Here is a 23,264-nt window from a genome sequence, read left to right as displayed (position 1 = left end):
CCCCAAAACTCAAAGACATTCACTTTACTATCATAGAAGACTAAAGAAACCAGAAAATATTTATATTTAAGAAGCTAGAATGAAATCATTTGAGCAATTTGTTCTTAAAACCATGGTTCAAAAAGATTAACGGATTATCAAAATACTTGCTGATAACTTTTCTGTCGATTGACTATAATCAATTAATCAACTAATCATTGTAGCTCTATTCATCACTGTTAATGCTATACAAGTTGAAGTCTTTAGTATTAATGCTCATAATCAATAATTTCTCCAAAAACACATAAGATTCAGTGCTATCAGTCAACGAAATTTGCTTTTCCTATGTGGCGTAGCTCTGTCTGTCTCCAATCTTACAGCTCTTGGTTTGTGAAATAAGTCAGCGTGAATGCAAAATTGACTGGAACTAAAAGGTTATAATAATGTGTTTATTTTCTCCTTGGTCTGGACCAAATTGACCACATTACAAGTGTGAATTTCCCCTAAGAAAGACAGACAATAGAAAATGATTGCAGTATTAGTTTTGAAGCTTAACATTCTCATAAAAATGTGAACTTTTCCAGTATGTTTTTTTCTTGATATGGTGGATTACTGTTGTACCAGCTTTGTTGCATTGATGCACTAACACACATCCAATGTGTTTCCAAGGTGTACCGTACCATATTATGGAAAAGGTGATTTTGACAAAGAGTGGGTTGTTGTGATGGTGGGTGGAGAAAACAGGATACCGTAGCACAATCCTTTGTCCTCTGCTGAAGCAGCCATCAGCTATTTTGAGCCTATGTAAACTGTAAAGTTGGATTGATGGTGCATTGCTCCATGGTGCGTAATTTCTTTTATGGGAGCTATTCCTTTGTGTGTCTGTAAGGAGATGACGCAGTCTATTGTCTAAGCTTTTGACTTCCACCTCAATGAGGAGAAAGGTCATGACGTGACTATGTTACATCCTTATTGGGATGATATGACCTTTTGTTTTAGTCTCCACTCTGGAATCTAAAAGACGTCTTCATCCTGCAGAGATTGCTTTGTTCGTGTATGCTCTCTTTCACATAATGAGTTAATATTTAATGATATAAGTAAAGAATGTTGTTTGTGTACATGTATTGAACTATAATCCAAGGGAGTCTACCACCAAAGCGTACAGTCAAAATTGAGCCCATTACATGTTTCAACTAGGCTCTATCAAGTAGAGGTTTCAAAGGAATCCCTCCGATCCACTGAGAGTTAACAAAGAAATGCAGCCTTGTGCATTCCATAAAGGAGGGGAGGAGGGTCTTTTTGTTGTGGAGATAGGGGATCATTAAAGAACGATGTCTCTATAGTAAAAGAAGGTCTTTGTGTGTCTGAGGATGGTCTCAATGTGGTCTTTGTTAAGTTGGTGCTCTGGGATCAGCTTTCAAACTGAGGAGGGGGAAATATTCTGACTATTTATCAGCCACTTTGTCACCACTGTGGGCATGAAGTGGCTGCTTAGATTTTTTTAACAAGGGAGAGGGGAGAGTATTGACGCATTTGCTGCCTAATCAGGCTATGGTATGGCTGTGTAGGTGGAGGACGCAGGCACAGGACACAGGCATCATAAGATGAAACAGCTTCATGGAGCCTCTGTGCATGTCTATAGTCAACATTTCACTTATTCATGCTAACTGAATATTACAGCGAAGGCCCTTTTTGCAAAACACAACATCTCTGTTGCATTTGTGTGTCTCATGGCTATTCAGTCTCAGGCACCATGTGGAAATTTCAGTGGGACATTTTAAACTATCAAAAAGCTTTGTTTCCACTCATGCATTTGAATGGAAACAGCACTGAAGGGTCTAAGAAGTCAGTTATTAACCAGCAGATCTATTAAAAGAAACGTGTGGATCAGGGACACGTTTAAGGTGTGTTTTCTGGCTCTTAACATTTTGTGTTGTGCCTGCAGTTTAGTCAAGGCTTCAAATTATTTTCTTCTGCTTCTGATGAGTAAGAAATTTGGTCATGGCACAGGATTCAAATGAACTAGGTTCCACTTTGATTTTGCATGTGATTTTCATTTACAAGACTCCGTTCTGTCTTAACTAATGTCTCCAGCATTCTCAGCTAGCTTAGGGTCTTGACACCTCTGACCTGTAGGTTGGGAAACCCTGTTTGTACGACTGCTTTCTTTGATCATGTCATGATCACAGTGACCCCACAGGCTGTGTTTGTGTTTGTGTCATATCTAGTACAGACCGGGCTGTGATGGTGGGTGGTTTTCTTGGTATGCAGACATTCAAAGACAAATTGTCCTTGTCAGTGGCCGGACCCAGTCTCTCCGATGAATAGGATCTTCGTGCACACATGGCTATCCATTATGTCTGGATGTTCGTCATGAGTCATTCAAGCCACATCCAAATAATCCTTTATGCACACCAGACAAACATAGACAACACTGCAACAATCTTCCACACTCAGCCATAAACAACAAGTGTATTCTCAAACCACAGAATACACAAACACAGCCGGTCACACCTACAGTACACAAAATTACCCCACACTGTGTTCCATTTAATGCACAAAGATGGAGACTGGAAACACCACATGGACATGTATCATTGCTGTGTTTATGCTAACGAAGTGGACAGCAAAGTGTTTGTTTCCTGTATATTTTACATCTATAACCTGACTTCTGATGACCCATCCCTAATCTCCATGTTTTCTGTTTCTGTTTTACAGGGTGGGAAGAAACACAGTGGACCATGTGGAGGAAGAGACTGCAGTGGAGGCTGTAAATGTTTCCCAGAGAAGGGTGCCAGAGTAAGTCCCATACTGTAACTACTGTTCTGTTATAAATACCCCTCTCTCTTTCTCGCCTTCTTTCTAAGCAGCTCTATCTGTTGTCTTTCATTCTGAAATGCCAAATAAGGCCATGATCGGATTGGATGCTTTCTAAATGACCCTGCAAATGTAATTTTAATAACTTGGTTGCTGAGAGTGCATATCCCTGCTCCAAACTATCTCACGCTTGAGGCTTTTACATACCTCAATCTTTCTCACAATGTGGTAGTATCTAGAAAACATAATTTGCAGAGCGTGGAGGGAACTTAATAACATCTTATAGATCCTAAATTCTATATCCTCAATTTTTGGCCCCGCATCCTCTTCTTTAAAGGACAAGGCTGGTGTTATTCTATGGAAAGGATAAGTCTGTGAGACTTAGTGGCATTTAGTGGAACAGACTTGGCACAAATGGAATATGATATTCATAAGTATGTTTTAATGAGTGTATAATCACCTGAAAATAAAAATCGTTGTTTTTGTTACCCTAGAATTAATCCTTTATGTCTACAAACAGGTCCTCTTCCACAGAGCCCGCTGTGTTGCACCACCATGTTTCTATAGTAGCCCAAAATGGACAAACTAAACACTAGCTCTAGGGAAAGCTTTTCGTGTTTTTTAGCAAATTTTGCTGCCACTGTAGGTTCTCCTACACGCTAGGAAAGGGAGCCAGAGGGGAGGGGTATTAAATTGGTTGCAATATATAGCCTCACCACTAGATGTCACTGAATCTTACATGCTCGACCTTTAAAGCCAAATCCAATAATGAATTGATCTTATTAATAAGTATTGTCCATGTTGTTCTGTTGCTGTAAATACTCAACCAAGTGTTTAAAAATCCATGGTTAAAAATAGTCCCCATTAAATTCACAGTTTCTTACTGTTTTAGTAATGTTTGCCAAAAATGATTAGGTGATTCAGGAAATCTCTTAGCCTTTACTAAAAATGATATATTTGTGACAGTTAGAAAGTATTGAGAAATGGTCTGGGTCTTTTATGGGATTTTTGGACAATGCGAAAAAATACAGAATAATGCCTTATGTCTTATCTTATAAACATAAGCAGTTCATCCATTCTGGTATTATTTATACCATGTGTTACCAGTGAAGCTCATAGCAGCATCATATCTGATCATGGCATCTTGTGGGAAATTAAAGTATCACAACAATGCATTTTAAAGGTGTAAGATGATCTGAATGTATGAGCCTGACGTTAGCATTCAGCCATATTGGACACTGCTGCTGAAACCCATTAGTTTGAAATACTTATCACATTTTCTCAACAGTTTAAGTGATGAAATTCACACAAATTAACCACTGTCAAAGAAGAGGTCAGCATGGAAGTGTATGGAGTGTGGGAGACCCATTACAGAGAGAAATGAAAGATAAAAAGAAGAGTGAATGACCTGATGCTGGGTTTTGAAATCAGAGACAGACATAGACTAAACATATTTAGATAACAAGCTCAGAGTGAGTGAGTGGGGTTCTACATGACTAAAGCCTGCTTTTTGCCTCAGACACGTGTTGTTCAGATCATCAGATAGTTTTCTGATTGTTGGAGAGAGGGTTTTATAACCTTTACAATCATACAGCCAACTCCACTTTGTTGAGTAGAAAAAAGTTTCATTTGTACTGTGAATCTTTTATTTTCAAGGATGAATCATTTTGAATGGGGACACAGAGAAGTGTTTCTTTGAGTGGTCACCATGACAACCTTTTACAATTGCACCAAAAATAAGGCATATACAGCATCATATATGCATGTCTTAAAGTTTTGCTTCCTTTTGTACATTTCAAACATCTTTCCAAAGTAGTCCAACTGCCCAGTTTCCTCTCTTATCTTTTAAGAGTGCTCATAGAAACTATAAATGTCTCAGGTCAGCTCTGTGATGTGGTGAACTCCAGGACTGAAATGGACTCCTGTAAGACTCCCTGCCTACCAATAGAACAGCTCTGTAGAGAGGCTTTTTTTTTTTTTTTTTTTTTTTAAGAGTTGAGGACAGGATTGTTCCAGCAACTGTACTTTGACATGCAAAGAGAATTTACCAGACCAACTTTACAGTAGGTCTGACCTGTGACCTACGTGCTCGCTGTGGATACAGGAAACCCCATAAGTGTGCATAGAGAGACAGAGGGAGGAAGTTCCACATTCCACATCTGAAGTATGAAAAAGTCTGATGAAAGGGTCAGCAGACCACCTTTATCTTCCTCCCCCTCTCTCACTCTTTTTTCGTGTCTGCGATATAAAGGAAAGTACTTTAATCATTCCGTGAAGAAGTGACAATGACAGTAACAAGAGACTGAAGAGTTTTTCTGGTCACAAGTCTTTTATCCTTTAGGCATCTGGTCTGCTGAAGCTGAAACATTTCTCGCACACACTGACTTTCATTATGAAACTTTTGTTGCTGTAAGATAAGATTCTACTTTCCAAGTAGCCAGGCATTATACATTTTCCTTTATTTTTGCCTGTCAGTTGTTGTCTCTGACTCATTGCGTGCATATTTAAGCTGTACATTTTCCAAGGCCTAAGTGTCTTGTACATAATTTGCTTCTCCCTCAATGCATGACACTACTGATGGACTTGTTTTTGAATACAATGGAGACCAAGATGGTTTCTCACAGATGTGTTCACCCCTCTGTCTCTTTAGCTTTACTTCTGTCTTTTTTCCTTCCAAATCTTTCCCTCGAGGAGAGTCAACGGATCTTTCGCAGCTGTCTGGATTGGCTGGGACTTGACACAGCTGCAGTAATTAGGTGATGGTATTTAATGGCTACATGGCGGCTGTAGACAAATCAACATGATGCCATGGCTGCCCTGTGTAGTAGCAGGATTCTGTTACTGTAGCAGAATCATCATCACTGTGTCCAAGCTTTTTTACCATTAATATTTCTGCTTTTTATCTATTTTGCTCATGCACTACACTCCAACGTTTGGACTACCTACTTCAAAAATGAGGTCATCCTGGCAATATCACTGTAACCTTTGAGTCATCAAGTCAGAGATAGCTGAGGAGCAGAAATATTAAAGTAATGATAAATATATAATCCTCAAGTTTTTTAAGGAAATTGTACTATTTATGGTCAACATTTTAATACTGTCTTTCATTATTTTTTTTCCTATTCTATATATTCTTTCTATATAGTAGTTTCGTCTTTATCGTCATCCCACACATGAGGGATTTACAGAAAGTGATGCATGCATGCAATCCAGTGTAATTTTGCCTTATTATTATCAGCCTCAATTTTACTTTACTTTTCACTGTCCAACAGCTGTATCGGAGCTGTATTAGGTTACTGCTAATGCAAACTAAATATTTCCTATCAGTGCTAGTTCACATTAAAAGCATTCAAATAGGTATTATAACTTTAAGGAACAAAGTGATTTTTTTTATATTCAACATAAAAATATATTAGATGAGTAGTGCAGGAAGAAAAGGGAACTGGATTATGTTTCAGTGGACAGAGGGTCATGTGAGGTTCTTCATAAATTCATGCTAGACAAATCCGGAGAGAGATGAGAGACAGACAGCCAGAGCGTGAGAGGCTGAAAGAATGAAATAGATTGTTTGGTGGGGACTAAATATGTTACTTTCATGGATTTTTTGCATTGAGAGGAGAGCATAGATTCAACAAGCCAACTCTCCAGCATTACCACCCACTCGCTTAGCAGAGTGCACACTGAAGGCGTGGAGAAAAATATCAAGCTGCCCTCTGCACACTTCCAAAAGTCGTCATTGTTCTTTCAGTTAAGTGGATTGCACTTCTGAGATTGGTTATAAAAAGGAACCTAAAAAGGAGTAACGAGAACATTAATTAGGTATATAATGCATCTGAAGTAGTTCCCAAGACTGTACTTTATCATAGCTGAGCAAAATGGACACAGTTGTAATCACACAGCAGAGTTGGCACCTCTACAAAGAAACTAAAGTGTAGCCAAATAAAGAAATTGAGAATCCCAGGAGCTGTTTAGCGAGGCGGTGTTGTGAAACAAAACAGCCTGCTTTCTCGGAAGCATGAAAAACCAGGACAGCATTAGAAACTGAACACAAGGCACCCTGCGTCCTGACCAGAAAACATGTTAAGCAGATCAATGCTGTCTTTTGTGCTGGGAGTCTTTCCATTTCAGTTCTCAGAAATAAGAAGAGGCGCCGGGTTTGAAAGAACAGTAGCATCCAAGCATAGAAGCTATGGTAGGGAGAGAAAGATGTGTGTGTGTGTGTGTGTGTGTGTGTGTGTGTGTGTGTGTGTGTGTGTGTGTGTGTGTGTGTGTGTGTGTGTGTGTGTGTGTGTGTGTGTGTGTGTGTGTGTGTGTGTGTGTGTGTGTGTGTGTGTGTGTGCGTGTGTGTGTGTGTGTGTGATAGAAAAATGTGAGATTTAGGCACCATTATAGACATTATGCAGATGGAGAAATGCTGTCCTCTCCACCATGGGAAAGGCTGCCACAGCTGATGTAGAACAGGAAATGACACATTTCTCAGGAAGCTAAGCACAATGACAGTGATCTTTTTTTAATATAGACGGTCTCTGTTTTTGTGGGAACAGTATCGTCCATGTGTTTGGTCAACTATGTGTTTTTTGCCTGTGACTATAAATGGCAGAGATTTCCTTGTTCCATGAAAACAAGTCCATACCTACAGTACGCTCTGAATCCAGCGCCCACGAATGTCATGCACTAAACGTCTGCTCAGGTACAGGGTAACAGCACACAGAGGAATGTTGTAGGTTAAAAAAGGATCAAAGACTTTTCTCAATATTTCCACCAAAAGGACAGTTGCCCTGTTTTGATGGTTTTCAGGTTTTGACTTTTTCATCTTGACAATGATAACATTTTACAATGCTTGAGCATCTGAAACTATTTTAAAGCAAGTCATAAAACGCACAAATTCATTCATGGCATTCATGGCAAAGCAAGATTATTTTTCTTAGTCAACTCAAAGACGCACGTTTTTCACCAGTAGCAATATGAATTAGAAGCAGATATTTTGGCCTTATCTAACCCTCAGAAAATTGTCTCAGTGTATCTCTTGAACTTAAATGTTCAACTCTTCTGATTAGAGCTACATATAGTAGCCTACAAATATCACTGATCGGTAACTCTGATCAAATGTGATTTTGATCTTTTTTGATTGACACAAATTGTCTGGCAGTTGAGGAGGAGAGATAAGTGAGTGAATGTATTTGTTGTGACTGACAGCATATCTTTTTACATTAGGGGCCTGTTTCAGCCTCACCTATCAAAATAAGACATGATGTGTACAGGCAGTTTTGTTTCAGCTGCACCTCATTCCAAACCTGCAATCAGGAGCCTCATCCATTCCTGTAGTCCGTCTCATCTGACCCTGACCTTGACAGGGCCTGTCAGGGAAGAACTATCAACTGTGGAGCAATGATGAAAACTGGTGCACGTTTTAGTGTGAGTGGAAGGGAGGGGAGGTCAGTACAAACCTGTTGCTATCACTAAAACTCTTGGGCAGGAGGATTATCTTTTCCTAAGATTGTTGGAAAGAGGAATTCAGTGGGAATCACAGGCTGGCTTTTGTCCTGTGTGAAAATTAAAGCTGTAGGGCAGTAAGAAATGTCTGGGGAGATGCTAAGACAAACAGACTGTAACCAGCTGTTTCTGTGTGTTAATTTTGCATGATGTCCCAGTTAAAAGATGGAAAGAAATAGTCTTGCTAGCTTTTGCTACGCGTGAAGGATTTGAAAGATACCTCAGCCACTGTGTGAAGCTGTAAAAATAATGGTGAGACATAGAAGTCATGCTAGAAGAAACACTAAGTCTTAACTACCTTGTTAAATCTCCACACATCACAAATTCCTCATGGGGGTTGTCTGGTTTCACCCCCTCTCCTAGACTCTGAAATATCTGTATATGGAACTGAACTGAGGGGAACTGCATGGTTGTTCAGTGCATCACCACAATGACCATATTGATATATATTGATTGAAAAAAGCAGATTATGTGTGTTGGTGAGTCTGAGTTCCCTACCTTGATACCTTACAGAAAGGCAAACCTCACTGTCACAGACAACAAACAAGAAGGTTGAGACATACAGTGCAGCTCTCAGACACAAGCAGGCTCCCTATAACTCGGAAAATTGATATCACAAGATCACATCATATTTCTTCCATGAAGTCATCTGTCTCTACAATCAAAAGAAATCCTTTTCCCTATCTCTTTTGGTCTTTTTTCAAGCACTGTCAAAGCCCAGTTTGACCTGCTGTGCTGTACCCAGCTGTAGTTCAGCTTTAAGAGCCTATAAAAGTGGTTCGCTCTCAAAGTTTAAGATGATGTGTGCTGTTTTGGAACACAAGGACTATTGTTTGTGTGGACAAAGGAGCATCTCTTTTTAAAAGACATAAATGCCAACATTCACAAAAATAAGCACACGGATACAGTTATTGCTAAAGCTGAATATTGACGTTTTGCTAATGCCCTCCCAGCAGCAGAGCATGACCAGTCATAGCCTAGCAACATGGGAGTTAAGAGGATTGTGTCTTTTTATTTAGTTTTCCAAAACCAAAAACAACAGCAAAACTGCAAGGAATGATTTAAACAGTATGTTTATCTACTCTAATCTAAGATGCAAATGACAAAAGACTGGCTAACTAGTTTACTGTAGTAACTCACCCATTGTGGCCAAGAAGTATTTAATTTGTGGTGTTGATGTGTAGGTTACATTAGCATGTCCACTGCAAGGTATTTCCTCACTGTGTGAAGGCTGGACATGGATGCTCCTCCAACTCGGTTCTGTTCTTCATTGGTTTTGGTAAAATTTGCACTCAAACAATCTCAGCCAAATCCATTATCTGAGATAGCGCCATGTTTGTCAATCGCATTAGTTCCTATCTTAGAAGCTTTTTTTCATATTTACGAGAACAAATTGAAAACATACTTTTTAAAAGTACAAACAATAAAGCATAAATCTTTAAACCTTGAAACCTGCTTTGTGTTTCCCAGTAGGTAAGCAAATTAGCCATTTCCATATAATCTAGTGAGAAAGCTGGGTTTTTTTTTGCCTTTTTAAAAATTCTGGGAAGTCAGCTTGAGATGTTTTGAACCCATAGAGTTCAAGTTAGCTCAATCAGCTAGAAACAGCTGATACAATCTGCCAGTGACTTGTCATTTCAAAATCAACAGTAGCTAGTAAAAAAAATGAAAAGCTATGTGGGAACATAAAGTTTGTAGCTACAGTAACTAAGGGGACAGGGCTTAACAAACAGTCAAATGATTGGGCAAATATGACAACATTTTGATTTCATATCTTAGAACAAACATGTTATGCTTTTATAATCACCATACCAGAAAGCAGAAAGATTAGTTACACCTCGCCACTGACAGTACAGTCATTCAGTAGTCCACTATTTGTGCAACCTAGTGTGTATTTAGGCAGCAGACACTGGCCTTGATGATATCATCAGCCAGAACACATGGTGTGAATGTAACCGAGGACAAATGAGGTGGATCAAGATGAGTATAATAAGATATTCTGTTTCGCATTGTGGCTGGGAGATTTTTACCTCAATGGACTCTGAACATAAGCAACTTCATCCCTAATCACTGAGAAATATGGCAATAAGTTCCTTTTATGTCCTGTAACAGACCTCTCCCCGTTTCTCAATTGTTTCCTCGTTATTCTCTCATGTACACTTCCTGTTACCAGTTTAGTCCATCTCACTGAAAAGATCATATCTGTCCAGTTTGTAATAGATAGATATTATGTTATAATAATAATCAGGAATGTTGGGTAAATGAGGTGTTAATGCTCTTCATCCTCTGGGATGAATGTGTTTAATTTGCCGAAAGCAGTTAGGAAATGTTATGGTTGGCGAAGACGGACCTTGGGGCTATTGGAAAATGTGACCAGGGTTGTGGGACACCACAGCAACGCCATGTGTTACCCATCAGGCCTTGTTGTGAAACCTACATCGGGGGCCGGTTGCAGAGGAAACAATTAGATCCTGTCTAAGTCCACTAATATTTATTTCCAGTATTTCCAGTTTTTCTGAGAAAGACATGTTTTCGGTGCAGGCTTTTTTCTCAGGAGCAGGGATTGAGTCTCTGTGTGCAACATGTACTGATCCCTCTGTAATTTTGGAAAATGTATGCAATATGTGACTAAAGTGATCGGTCTTGCAGTTTTTCTTCCTCATGGCACAAGGTCAGAGTCAAACATTGCCCCCACTCTAAACCATCTACATCTTTCAGAAATTAGGAGGATCACCTCAGTGCAATTTTACATCTGTAACCATGTGAAGTCTCAGTTGGTAATCATATCCATCCACAGACCTATGTATCCAGGAATGTGTATTGCAGCTGGAGTGGCAGTGGGTGTTACATCCCCATGTGGGAAAATTCCAAACTTTTCCAGGATGGCAAAATTGGACTGTGGATTGGGCCAGATGGATGGTTTGGAAGTTGCCAAAAAAGACCTTGAGGATTACATGGGTATCCCTGATGCTAATGTGACTGGCTGAGGTCCATATCAATCGGAGCCAAATCTACAGCTGGGTATTCCACTGTAAATCTAGTTTTTCCAGACTTGGGTCTTCTTCTGTATTGTTGTATTTCTCACCCATTTGGAAAGCAATATGTAGAAGCTCCACATGAAGCTTTTTAGGACTCCACTAGAATTCAAAATAGCCAAAAGCCTATTATGACATTTTCAAATTGCTTGTCCACAGCATTCAAGAAACACAAGGATATTCAATTTACAACTATGTGAAATAGAGAAAGGCAGCAAATCTTCACATTTGAGTGGCTAGAATTATCATTTGTTTGGTATGTTTGCTTAATAAATTAAGGCATTAAAACTATCATTATCATTTTTACCCATAATCTACTAGTGATCATTATGTTTTAGTGGAAGATGTTTTTATGAGATCCATATGAAAAATACCAACAGAAAAAAAATTAGACAAAGAATTAAATTTTCTAAGACTTCCCCATAGCTCCTGTGGTCCGTTAAACTTTTACACATCATATATAATTCAATATACATTCCTTTGTGCCCTCGGGTGCGATACATGACGTCAGAGTACATTTGTTGAGGAAATAGTTTTCCATGGTGGACTTTTATAAACAGACACGCTGTGCACTGAGTGGTCCACTGTATGGGAGCTGTAATAGCATTATAATCACAGTGATAAATGTAACAGTGGGATTATAGAGGCAACACACCCATAATGGATCTCATTACACACAGACTCACACCCAGACTCATGCAGACACATGATACAGGCACACAGGTGGTTGATCTCGGAGGTGAGGGCAACACCTCATTTGAGTCTGTGCGCCACATCTAACTCTTTCTCACATTCACACACACACACACACACACACACACACACAAACACATATATACACACAAGCCGCAGCTGTGTCCTGTTTAGACACACATGTGCTTGGACCACAGACTTGAGAAGTCTCATTCCTCTAACGTGAGGCAATGGCACAGGTGTCAGGCCCCAGAGACCCCTGGGATAGCTGGAGGTCCAAGCTGTTCTGCTCTAAGCACACCCTTAACAAAGCAGCACACATGCACACTCTCTCTCTGATACACACACACACACACATACATAGTCAGCTTCAGTCCAACCTCTGGTCATTAGTAGTCCTCTCTGGTCAGGATGCTGTCAGATCTTTGGCACATAAGTGTGCACGTGTTTTGTGAAATTGACACGTGTGCATGCAAAAATGAGCTCAGTCTAAACACATTAATTCTAATGTAAACTGGACAAACCACTCTGTGTTGAGTGGTTGAAGAAAGGTTAACAGAAGACTTCAGGACAAATGAAGCGAGTCACAATATATGTATGTTGTTTGTCTGAATGTCATTTGTTGAAATCTCTCTCTTTCAATCTCTCTGTGTATGAGAAACTTCATGTAGATGAGTCAGAGGAACTTCTGAATGGAGGTTTGTCTCCACAGTAACTAAGCATTTTAAATTTATCATGGAACACTCTTCATCAGATGCTGTTTTCAGGTTGCTGTTCCACCTGCAGCCTGTTCAGCATGGCCTTGTTTTTTTTTTTCTTTGAGTCTTATTGTATAATTTTATATCTGCTCTGATCCAACATGGTCATTTAGTATTTTCAGAGGTAGGACTTTTTTTCCAGCAGGGGGGATTTGGAAAGCTGACCTCCCTGACTGCAGCCAGGAGATCTAAACACACTCTCATAGATATCTAAACATCATCTACAGCTGTTTATTTACTCTGCCTGAGTCCTCCCTGGGGCACCCAGTTGAGGGCCCTCCTCGTCCTCCTAACCAAACCCCTCAAGCCTTCCCTTAACCTCTAATTCCTGAGTCCTGTTTCCCCCTGGGCATCATGTAGAAGGGATGCGGATATTTAGGAAATGAGTCCAAGAGAAATGTGTCCAAGAAAAACATATATGTTAGCTGGGTCGCAGAATGGTGGGACCGAATCCACTGAAGTGTCGGAACCCAAGTTTGTGTGAGTCAGAGAGAAAGGGCAGACGTTTAGTGTTCATGTGCTCAAATCTGCCTTCATGGCCTATTTTCTTATTCCCTTGTTTCCTTTCCTAGTTTCTTCTTTACCTCTCTTACTTGTTACATATTTCTTTCCTTACACCCATTAAATCCTGCTTTATTTTTGTTCTGTTTATTTTTTACTTCCCTCCTTTTTGTACATTTGTCCTTCTTTAACCATTCATTCACATCTCTCCTTCTCTCTCCTCCCTTTTCACGCCACCTTCCCTATACCTTCATATCCTCTGTTCAACTTTGATTCCTCGATTCTTTCCTGTTCATTCTCCCCCTGTTCTCTTGATTTAATTCCTTGTCATATTCTCGGTTTCATGCACCTAGCCCATCATCACATGCTGTTAATACTCCTCAGCTCTCAGCAGGCTTCTCACAGAGACACTCACCATGAGTTCACCAGTTTACACGAGTACGAGTGTTGTGTGAACGTAAGTGCACTCATTGCCATCTGTAGTTGTTTCTGTGGAAGTAGGTAGCTGTGAGTGCCCAGGCCCACACCAATGACATCAGAGGACACTGATCACACTGCATAGCTCCAGTCATTCTGTTTAGACTCTGGTGTTATTTCTGAGGAAATACAGTATACACAACCACTAGAAGGGCAAGTCATGGCATTAACACTGTTTTCAACAAAGTCAATTTAGAGAAGTATAAATATCCTGTATCCATGCAAAGGAGGTGTTGAATCTCTGTTTATGTGTGAGTAGAAGTTTGGAAGATAGTGAATATGTGCAGGTATCTGTGTCTGCATGTCCTCAGGACAGATGCTATTTCTTGTTAAGATCAGTCATGGACTAAATGTTTCTCTCCCAAAGCAAATATCTTCCACATGCTACAGCTTCAACACAACAAAACAACAAGTAGAAGACAGATAATGCTAATCTAAGCTGGTACATTTTAATGAATATTAGGTTCACTTTTTTCCCAAGTCAGTTTTTAAACAGTAGTCAGGTACCAAAATGAATATTGAACAGGTTTTTATTGCTTTAATTATTCCTTGTCTTCAAACTGGCAATGATAAGATCCCTTCCTAATGTGCTTCGATTGTAAGTGACGCAGGATAAAATCTACACTCCTTGTGCTGTTTAAAAGAAAAAAAACATCCCAAACATTCGGTAAAGGAGGCTTCAGCCGTGTGTTAGTCAAATCAAAGCTTTAAAGTTGCAGCTCTTTAGTATTGAATTCATTCATCCGTCCAGACGAAAGTGAAAATATCATATTATTATTTTATTATTTTAACCCCATACCCTACTAGTGATCATGTAGTTTTACTGTGTTCATTTTTTTTAAGGAGAAACATAATAAGTTTGAACACAACTTCCCATTCACTTAAACTAGAAAGTGTGTCCAACCTTTTGACTGGTATTGTAAAACATGGTAATTTCATACTAAAAAGACAGTAACTTTGGAAGATACTCATTTGATTTGAGTTACTCAGATTGCTGAATAATCATAATCTGGACCGTGGATTTTGTCCCTCATCACTTCCATTAAAAGCACATTTGGAAGGATTTTCCTCAAGACGAACAGGATGAATGATTACAGCAGGTATAAATAGTCATATGGGCCCCTGGATATTGTTTTAAGATAGACTATTTTCATGTTTACCTCTAAGACATGATAAATGTTTTGATTTTCCTGCCATTTATCATAATTGCTTATCTCTGTTGACCCTTTTTTACCTACCAGTAGCTCTGCCCATTTCTTGTCTAAAATTACAAAATGTCCTGAATGTAGTTCTCATTTTTTCCGAGCAGACAGATGAATCAACAGAGGGAGCTTCCGGCCAGTTGTTTATTGATTTATTTTATTCCACTCTGAGGTCAGAGGTTTGTGCAATGGGCTGTGTTCCCATCCCGCTCTTAGTGGGTCATTCCCAAACCGTCTGCCTCAGGGGACAGTCTGGGCCCAGATGAAATTTATGGTGTCAGACGGGGGAACTTTTAATATATCTGATTTAAGAATGAGAAATACAAACACACCCACACACATGCGTGCGCATACATGCACGCACACACACACACACACACACACACACACAGGGGTGGGTTGCTCTATATTTGGACAGTGTGAACAGGAATTTTCTCAGAGTTTTTCCGATATGGATCAGATGTCATGAAGGCACTAGCAGGGTTAAGTGCTGCAGTGAAGAGGACATGTAAATATGTCAGATAGAAATCCAACCACATTTACAAAAGTAAAAAATGTACACACTTTGAGACATTTGTTTGAGCATGACTATGGGAAAAGACGGAAATTAAAAAACAAGTCAAATATCCTGTATAATCCTAGATTTACAAACTCTTAAATAGCAACTGAACCCAGGCTGAAAACCTGGGTTTCACTTATGGGTGTGGTCAGAAACAAAAAGTTAAGCTGCCATTAGGTAGCTCTTTGTATAGAGGGGGTTCACCCAAATTTAGAGAGAAACACATATTTTCTATAACTGTAATGCCATCTGTCCATGCATATAACTTTCCATTATATATAAATACATATATACATACGTGTGTGTGTGTGTGTATGTGTGTATAAATATATGAATACATATACACACATATATTATACATATGTATTATATATTTGTGTGTGTATATGTATTTTTTTCTTCTTCTTCTTTCTTTTTCTTAATCCACTGATCTCCCTGTGAGCAGTTTTTTCTGAAGTTATTCTCCTCAAAATAAATACTCATTCAGAGAAACATGCACATTGTCTCAAAAGAGATTAAGCTGTTGAACCTTTCAAATATTAATTTTAGCCGCTAACACAGCTGATGAAATTTCACTTACCTACATTGTGCTGTAGTGGCAGCAGAAATCTCAGTAGGATTCAGGGCCTCTTCATCCTCCTAACCAAATATATCTCAAAACCTATAGGGATAAATGTGTGAAATTACCCTTTAATATTCTGGCACATCAGTGAAAGAGACAGAGAAACGTGAACCTCACCAGTAATCCTTGGCTAACGCCTGATTTTCTGGATCTTTAAAAGCATCACAGGAATCCACACAGCCATGGTTAGTTCAGAGGTTTGGTTCAAATCACCTGTAAACCCATTTTCTCCTCATCTAGAGGTTCACATGTCAGACTTAACTGAAGGAGGCTGTCCAAAATCCTCCTCACACATTCCTACAGCTGTAAAACATGGAGCTGGGACATCTTGCTGTCAGCAAAATATATGATAAATGAATGAAGGGGTTAATCTCAGACTAAAATATTGCTATGGTAGAGGTCTTTCTTAGACTCAGTCTTTCTTAGAGGAGCTAAGAAAGATCTGAGATTTGAGATCTTGTGTTCATCTGACACTGCATATTTCTTTCTGCCTTGTTGCAGAAAGAAAGATATTTTTTTACCCTATCAGCATCCCATCCTCACACACCTCAGCCTCAGTCATTTTTTCAGTCAGCCAGGGTGTGTGTGTGTGTGTGTGTGTGTGTGTGTGTGTGTGTGTGTGTGTGTGTGTGTGTGTGTGTGTGTGTGTGTGTGTGTGTGTGTGTGTGTGTGTGTGTGTGTGTGTGTGTGTGTGGTAGTTTTATATCTCCTCAAATGAGTTGAGAAGTGATCAGATAAAGCAGACACCAGTTGCTAGACTAGTGTGGGAAGGGCTGGTGTTTTATCGCTCTTTTACAATTGTTCTTTTTTGTCTGCTTCTTAACAATCTTTATTTCTTGCAGGTATTAAGTGTCACTCTTTGTTTTATTGCCATATATTTTTACTTTTTATCCTTATCCTGTTATTTAAACTCTCCTCCTCCTGTCTATCAGTTCCTCTCTTTTTAGCCAACTGCATGATAGTTGCTGACTTTACCCCCTAGTGTCCTTGTTTAGCTTGGACTGAGACCTTAAATGAAAAAAAAAAGAAAAGTTTTTTTTTTTTTTTTTTAAACATGCCTTCCCAATCACAACACCTCACACAGACTCACAGATCTGGAGCCTTCTACTGTATTATATTAAACAATTAGACATTGCTATTAGTTAATCACTCATTTCTTTCAAAGAAGGAGGGACTGAAGGGCCTTATAGTATTAACTTAGTGTTAACATTTTATTTCTGCTACTTTTATCTACTCTGTACCTGCATGTCTGTTGTTGTACTCTGTACAAGTGTTACCTTTTACAAAATGACGACCATGGAATACAGACTTGATTACTGTCAGCAGTGCCTTGATGGCTGCAAGCAAAAGTTAAGCTTATGTAGATTATTAGTCACTTGTGAGCTACTGTCTGCCTCATCCCCTCTCTGACCTCAGTAGATTTGAGTGCTGATTGATGGCTGGTCGTATCCCATTATGGAACTCACGAGACAAGAGGCTAAAGGTATGACGTGACCCATTTGTGACAGAAAAAAGGAAGGAGCACAGACAGCTACAGTTACAGAAAAAGCTGTAGGGCAACACATGTTTCCTAGGCTTCATAATCTATTAAAGTCATGACCAGCCTTCAAAGACGGAAACTCAGACTTAAAAATACATGTGTGTTTGTCCTTTTATAAATCTAAGACGTTTTTTTTTTAAGAGCACACAGAAATTGACTATATAATGCTGTAGCAGGATGTTTTTTTCTTTCTTATCTGCTATTTGTTATTCTGCATTTCTTCTTTCTATCCACCAGCTGCTGCATCACCACTCAGACTTTTTTTTAAAAATCTTTCAGTTGTTTAGTGATGAGAAGAAGAAGACAATTGTAATATGTCTTTTACCCATGCTTTTTGGTCATCTTTTGAACTGTGGCTGGTTTTGGCTTGCATGTTAGTCCCCCCAGCAGAGACTGGAAACTAAGTGAAAACAGGCATAAAAAGGAAGGTACAAAAAAAAAGGAATGTGAGAGTGCTCAAGAGTTGGTTGAGAGGAAGTGAGGAAATGTAGTGTGAGCAGATAAGAATTGGAGTGTTAAAGTGTGGAGGAAGTAAAGCTGTGGAGGAGCAGTGAATAGTGTGGAGGACTGGAGACACTAAGCTCAAGAGAGGATGTAGGAGAGGAGAAATGTTGAGTGTCCCAAGTGTTAATGGAACAACACAGTATGCTGTATGGAACAGGTCTGGTCGATTTGATTCATTCTCAAGCGTTCCAAATGGTCTCACTAAAACCAGTATAAAGCTTGCCTTCATTGCCTTCTTCAGGCTGCATTGCGCTATTCCCCAGTCTCTTTTCAAGAGTTCTTAACTTTTGTGTGTCATTTTATTTGCAGGGCAATAAATCGTACAAATAAGGATAAGGACGAACACTTAAGGACTGTCTCTCCTGGAAGGCCTTCATGGAGTTGCACTCAGTTGTGCACATTCAAATTAACAGACATTTTGTGTGAAGAATGAACAAATAAAGCTTGACAGAGAAGTTAAAAAAAAACCTGTAGACTCTCTCACATCTGCACACCTGGCATATTGCTGTGTGAAGTAGACCTGAATATGAGGGAAAGCTACAAAAATTGTGAGACACACTCTTCGCTCTGTTAGATGATATGAGTACTTAGAAGAACTTTGTTTGAAGCATACAAAGGTAGAGCATACTTGCACCCTTTGGTGTACTAAAGCTTACCAGTTGGAGTACCTTATCAGGGTACAGTACAGGGGTATAGGTGAAGATTAAGGTACCATTTATTTCAGGTCAGGTTTTAAATCCCCACCATTTGTTCCCTTGAGATGTACAATTATATACTTCAAAAAACATGTCACATTAAGCGATATTTAAAATACCATTGATCTACCTTTATTTTCCCCTTCAATGTGGAGTGGGCAGAACTTTATCCCTCACTAACTTCCTACCCATAACACAATGTAGGCTACTTGCTTGTCCCCAACATTGTGGTGCCTTAACTGACTGTAGTTCCTTATAACTAAGGTTATAAGGAGAAACTTTGTACTTTAATGTAGGATTCAAGGTTCCATTTCTGAGGCCCTTAACTGCTGGTGAAAAATGTTTTCGCACTGTAGCCTACATTTATTTTTGAGTGTTTACGTTAAGTCCAGCATCATAGCAGTCCACACAAATATGCACTTAGAAGCATCTCCCTGGTTATCACCTATGAAAGGAGACTGGCATTTATCAGCCCTGTGTTTACGGCATGTAGAAAGATATAGAACAGTGCACATAGTGTACCATGCAAGTGCTCTAGACAAGGATCTGTTATGCACTTAAACACACACATACACACACATGCACAGTCTATTTGAGACATAAGCCACTTTTGAATTACGACACACCATTCCAGCTTACCCCACTCCTCCCTTCTGTCACTGTATATTTTGCTTCTCCCTCTGTGTGAATTATAGCAAAATTATCACTTTGACAGAACCATTTGTCTTCAGTGAATTAGTCAGCTTTATTATTCTGCTTTTTATGAGGATGATGATTTACAACTGTAACTATCTATGAGAGAAGTTCACCTTACTTCATACTTCTTTTTTTCACAATAACAATAGGGAACAAGGGATTTAATAAAAAAAGAAAACAGGCTTCTTTCTACATATAAACTTACATTCTCATATTCAATTACATCTATAATATTGTCAAAATGATGCAAATTTTGACAATGTTGGAGTTTTCACTTATCCAAGAAATATATGTAGGAGAAATGAATCCTTCTGACATTAACTTCTCCTCTAGCTCCACCATGAGGTCAACAATTGAGGCTCAGAGTGAAATATCTTTACAAATACTGGATGGATTCTTGAAACCGAATGAAATAAAACATGTAATTGGGTCAGATAATCAGGTTTTCTGACTTTTCCTGTAGTGCCATCATCAAGTAAAATATGTAAATTTGTCTAATAAATTCTTCATTTTATGACTCAGCTGTGGCCTACTTTTTGTATGCTAATTAGCAAATGTTAGCATGCACACACTAAATATGATGGTTACTAATGTAAAACTAATGTAGACCTGCTAAATATCAATATTGTAGCATTGGCTTTATGAGCATGTTAGCATGCTGACATTAGCATTTAGCTTAAAGCACAACTGTAAAAGAGCTGCCAGTATGACGTTTTGGCTCTTAATTATGCAATGAATAAGTGTAGTATATGATTCATGCTTTTTGTGAATGTTTTCTGTCCATTTTATGGTGTTTTCTTCCTTTTATGAGGTGAATGCCTAATTAATGCAATCCAGCTGATTCCATGTAAAGAATCACAGCACACCGCCCAGTATTTGTGAGTTGTTTTGACAGGACTCTTCTCTGTCAGTTGTCTGCTCTGTAGGCAACAGCTGAAGTGTTGAGACTGAAGACAAAACACACATCTCCTCTTTCAAAAAGCCACCCATAGACAAAGCTCTTGACTTCTACACACGCACACAGGCTGCATTTACATATGCACAAACATCTGGCCATCAGTTATACGAGTTCATCCGTGGCCTTATCTCACACTATCTCCAGCTGATGTGTCTGTGGGCTTGTTTAAATTGTTGTCTGACATTGTTTAGGCTCCCTGCAGTTTTATTAATTCCTTTGAAACCCTTGGTTCTAACATCATTTGGCCAGCCCCAGAGTATTTCTGTCTAGGGAAAGCGTCACTGTGTTTATTGGCTCTCACAAGAACACTGTCATGCCCCTGAAACCTCAGAGGTCATCAGTTGCTGAACCCCTGACCTCCCAGACCATACAAACATACCCAGTTCTCATGGTATCGCCGACCTCATGTGTTTCTCAACCCTTTGCAAAGGGATTTCCTCATATGAATATGTTTCCATCCCACCAGTCCTTGTCTCTTCTCTGTCCAGCCCCTCTCAGACATGTGAATGCACTATTAATCACTTTTCTTGATTGTGATTATTATTTTAAAAACAAGGTTGTCACAGAGGTATATTTTGGAAACCAGACACATAACGTCTGCCACTGCCAGACTCACATTTTCCTTCATTCTTATCAGCCTGCCTGTCTTCTCTCTTTCACCACACTGGCTATCATAATCAAATTGTAATATTTAGCTTACAGATTAGGGAGCCGGCTGCAGTTTCAAATAGTCAGTCATCAAAATCCTTTTTAAACAGCCCTTTACTTTGACTTTACAGTTTTCTGTATGGTTTGTCTGTTATCTACTTTAACTTGATCTGCTCAGTGCTCTAGCTGGCAGGTCTTGAAATAGCATTATATGCATGTGTGTGTAGGGGGTTCTTAAAGGGTCTCTCAGTTGCGTGTGAGATAAAGAGGTTCTTACTGGTTATTACATGCTTTAAACTGTTTCCAGGCAGATTTTTCTAATACAGGAATATATTAAGCAACAAGTGTGCAAGATCTAGGGGGATTGGCAGAAATATTTGCAGAAATGGAATATAATATTCATAAGTAAATTTAAATTAGTGTAAAATCCCATGAAAATAAGAATTGTTGTGTTTTTGTTACTTTAGAATGTGCCCTTTATATGTATTTGGGAGTAGGTCCTCTTCCTCAGAGGCTATGTTTGTACAGTAACCCAAAACAGACAAACCAAACACTGACTCTAGAGAGGACCTTTCACATTTTTCACAAGTTTTGCAACCACCGTAGGTTCTTTTTCATGCTGGGGAGGGGAGGGCATGGAGGAGGGGTATTAAGTTGGTTGCAATCTGCAAACTCACCACTGGATGTCACTAAATATGTTACACTTCATCTTAAAGTAACTTTCTTTTGAGCATATCTCATTGTTTTGCATGGTTTCTCCTTAAACAAAAAAGAAGTAAGAGGAATGAAATGCATCATGTTTTTGTTTTTTTTGTTGACGTGCGTCTTTGGCTTTCTAAGTCTAGCAGTTATGTTTTATTTTATTTACTTGTTCTTTTTTGACAGTGGACTTGTGTGAGAATAATGTTTAACCACTGGATGGGTGTAGAGAGCTTGGACTGCTGGAGGACAGAATTCACTAGTAATAGAGAAGTGAATGACTCCCCCTTGTGATGAACAGAGCAAAATGGAGTAAATATAGTTAAGAGAGTCAAATAGTCAGTCATTACATTAAGTCTAACATTGTTTTTACTGTCTTGTCATGCATTGTGATGTGTTGTTGTGATACTTTGATTATTGTACCCATACCATCCTATTTTCAAATCTCTCCTATAATTCTTCTATTCTCAACAGGTGAGTTACATTTTTCTACTGCATTACCTATCCTGTTACCCCAGATACCAATAATGTTAGCCTATGAAACTCATGTCATAATAATAACTTTTATACAGAGAAATGTATTATTCTTTGAATGTGCTTCTTCTACCCTTATCTCTATATTCTTGACTGGACATATATTAACTGTCTTTTTCTTTCTACTTTCACAATCTCAGGGTCACCCTGGGCCTCTTGGTCTCCAGGGACACCAGGGGCCTCAAGGGAGACCAGGTGATTTAGGCATCCAAGGACACAAGGGCCAGAAGGGTGACCGTGGCCATGGTGGCATCATAGGTCCAAAAGGAAATGTGGTAAAGTATCCCTCTTTTTTAGTGTATAGTTGCTAAAAATCCTCACAGTGGCAGTTCTTTGTGTTTAATGTGGAATTCGTGTTGCTCCACAGGGAATGACGGGCGTACCTGGGTTTTCTGGAAATGATGGCATTCCTGTAAGTCCTACAGGAGCTTGCTATACTGTATGTTGACTCAATGTTGATTCAATCTCTGCTTGCAGTGTATTCTGATTGTTTTGCTCTGCAGGGCCACCCAGGACAAGCTGGGCCCAGGGGGAGGCCAGGTGCAGATGGTTGTAATGGGACTCAGGGAGAGTCTGGGTTACCAGGACAAATTGGTTACAATGGCTCACCTGGTTTTCCTGTAAGTACAACTCTAAACCTGTATTGATAGTGATTTGTCAAATGCAGAGTTTGATTTCCTGTAAGTGACTTCCTGTGTTTGTGTTTCCTCTCTCAGGGACAATATGGCAGGAAGGGAGAGAAGGGAGACTCCCTGGAGATGAGCGTGTTCATGGAGCGATTCAGGGTGAGACCTGGGGAGCAATAGTTCACATCAAATATGGTCGAGTTAAATTTAAAACTTAATATTGCTGCA

General features: G+C 39.2%; 1 protein-coding gene across 2 annotated transcripts in view; it reads left to right on the top strand.

The window, feature by feature from the left end:
* col4a2 (collagen, type IV, alpha 2) overlaps positions 1-23,264 on the top strand; it is a 56,561-nt gene that overhangs the window by 17,709 nt on the left and 15,588 nt on the right. For both annotated transcript variants that reach the window (XM_062432091.1, XM_062432090.1), the window contains exons 4-8: positions 2,698-2,778; positions 22,551-22,685; positions 22,778-22,822; positions 22,914-23,030; positions 23,127-23,195. In XM_062432091.1, the coding sequence (XP_062288075.1) occupies positions 2,698-2,778; positions 22,551-22,685; positions 22,778-22,822; positions 22,914-23,030; positions 23,127-23,195 (447 nt within the window). The remainder of the gene's footprint in view (positions 1-2,697; positions 2,779-22,550; positions 22,686-22,777; positions 22,823-22,913; positions 23,031-23,126; positions 23,196-23,264) is intronic.

Source organism: Scomber scombrus, chromosome 13, assembly GCF_963691925.1.
Source record: "Scomber scombrus chromosome 13, fScoSco1.1, whole genome shotgun sequence".
NCBI lineage: Eukaryota > Metazoa > Chordata > Actinopteri > Scombriformes > Scombridae > Scomber > Scomber scombrus.
The sequence above is the reverse complement of the archived record's forward strand: the minus strand, read 5'-3'. Positions and strand labels throughout refer to the sequence as shown.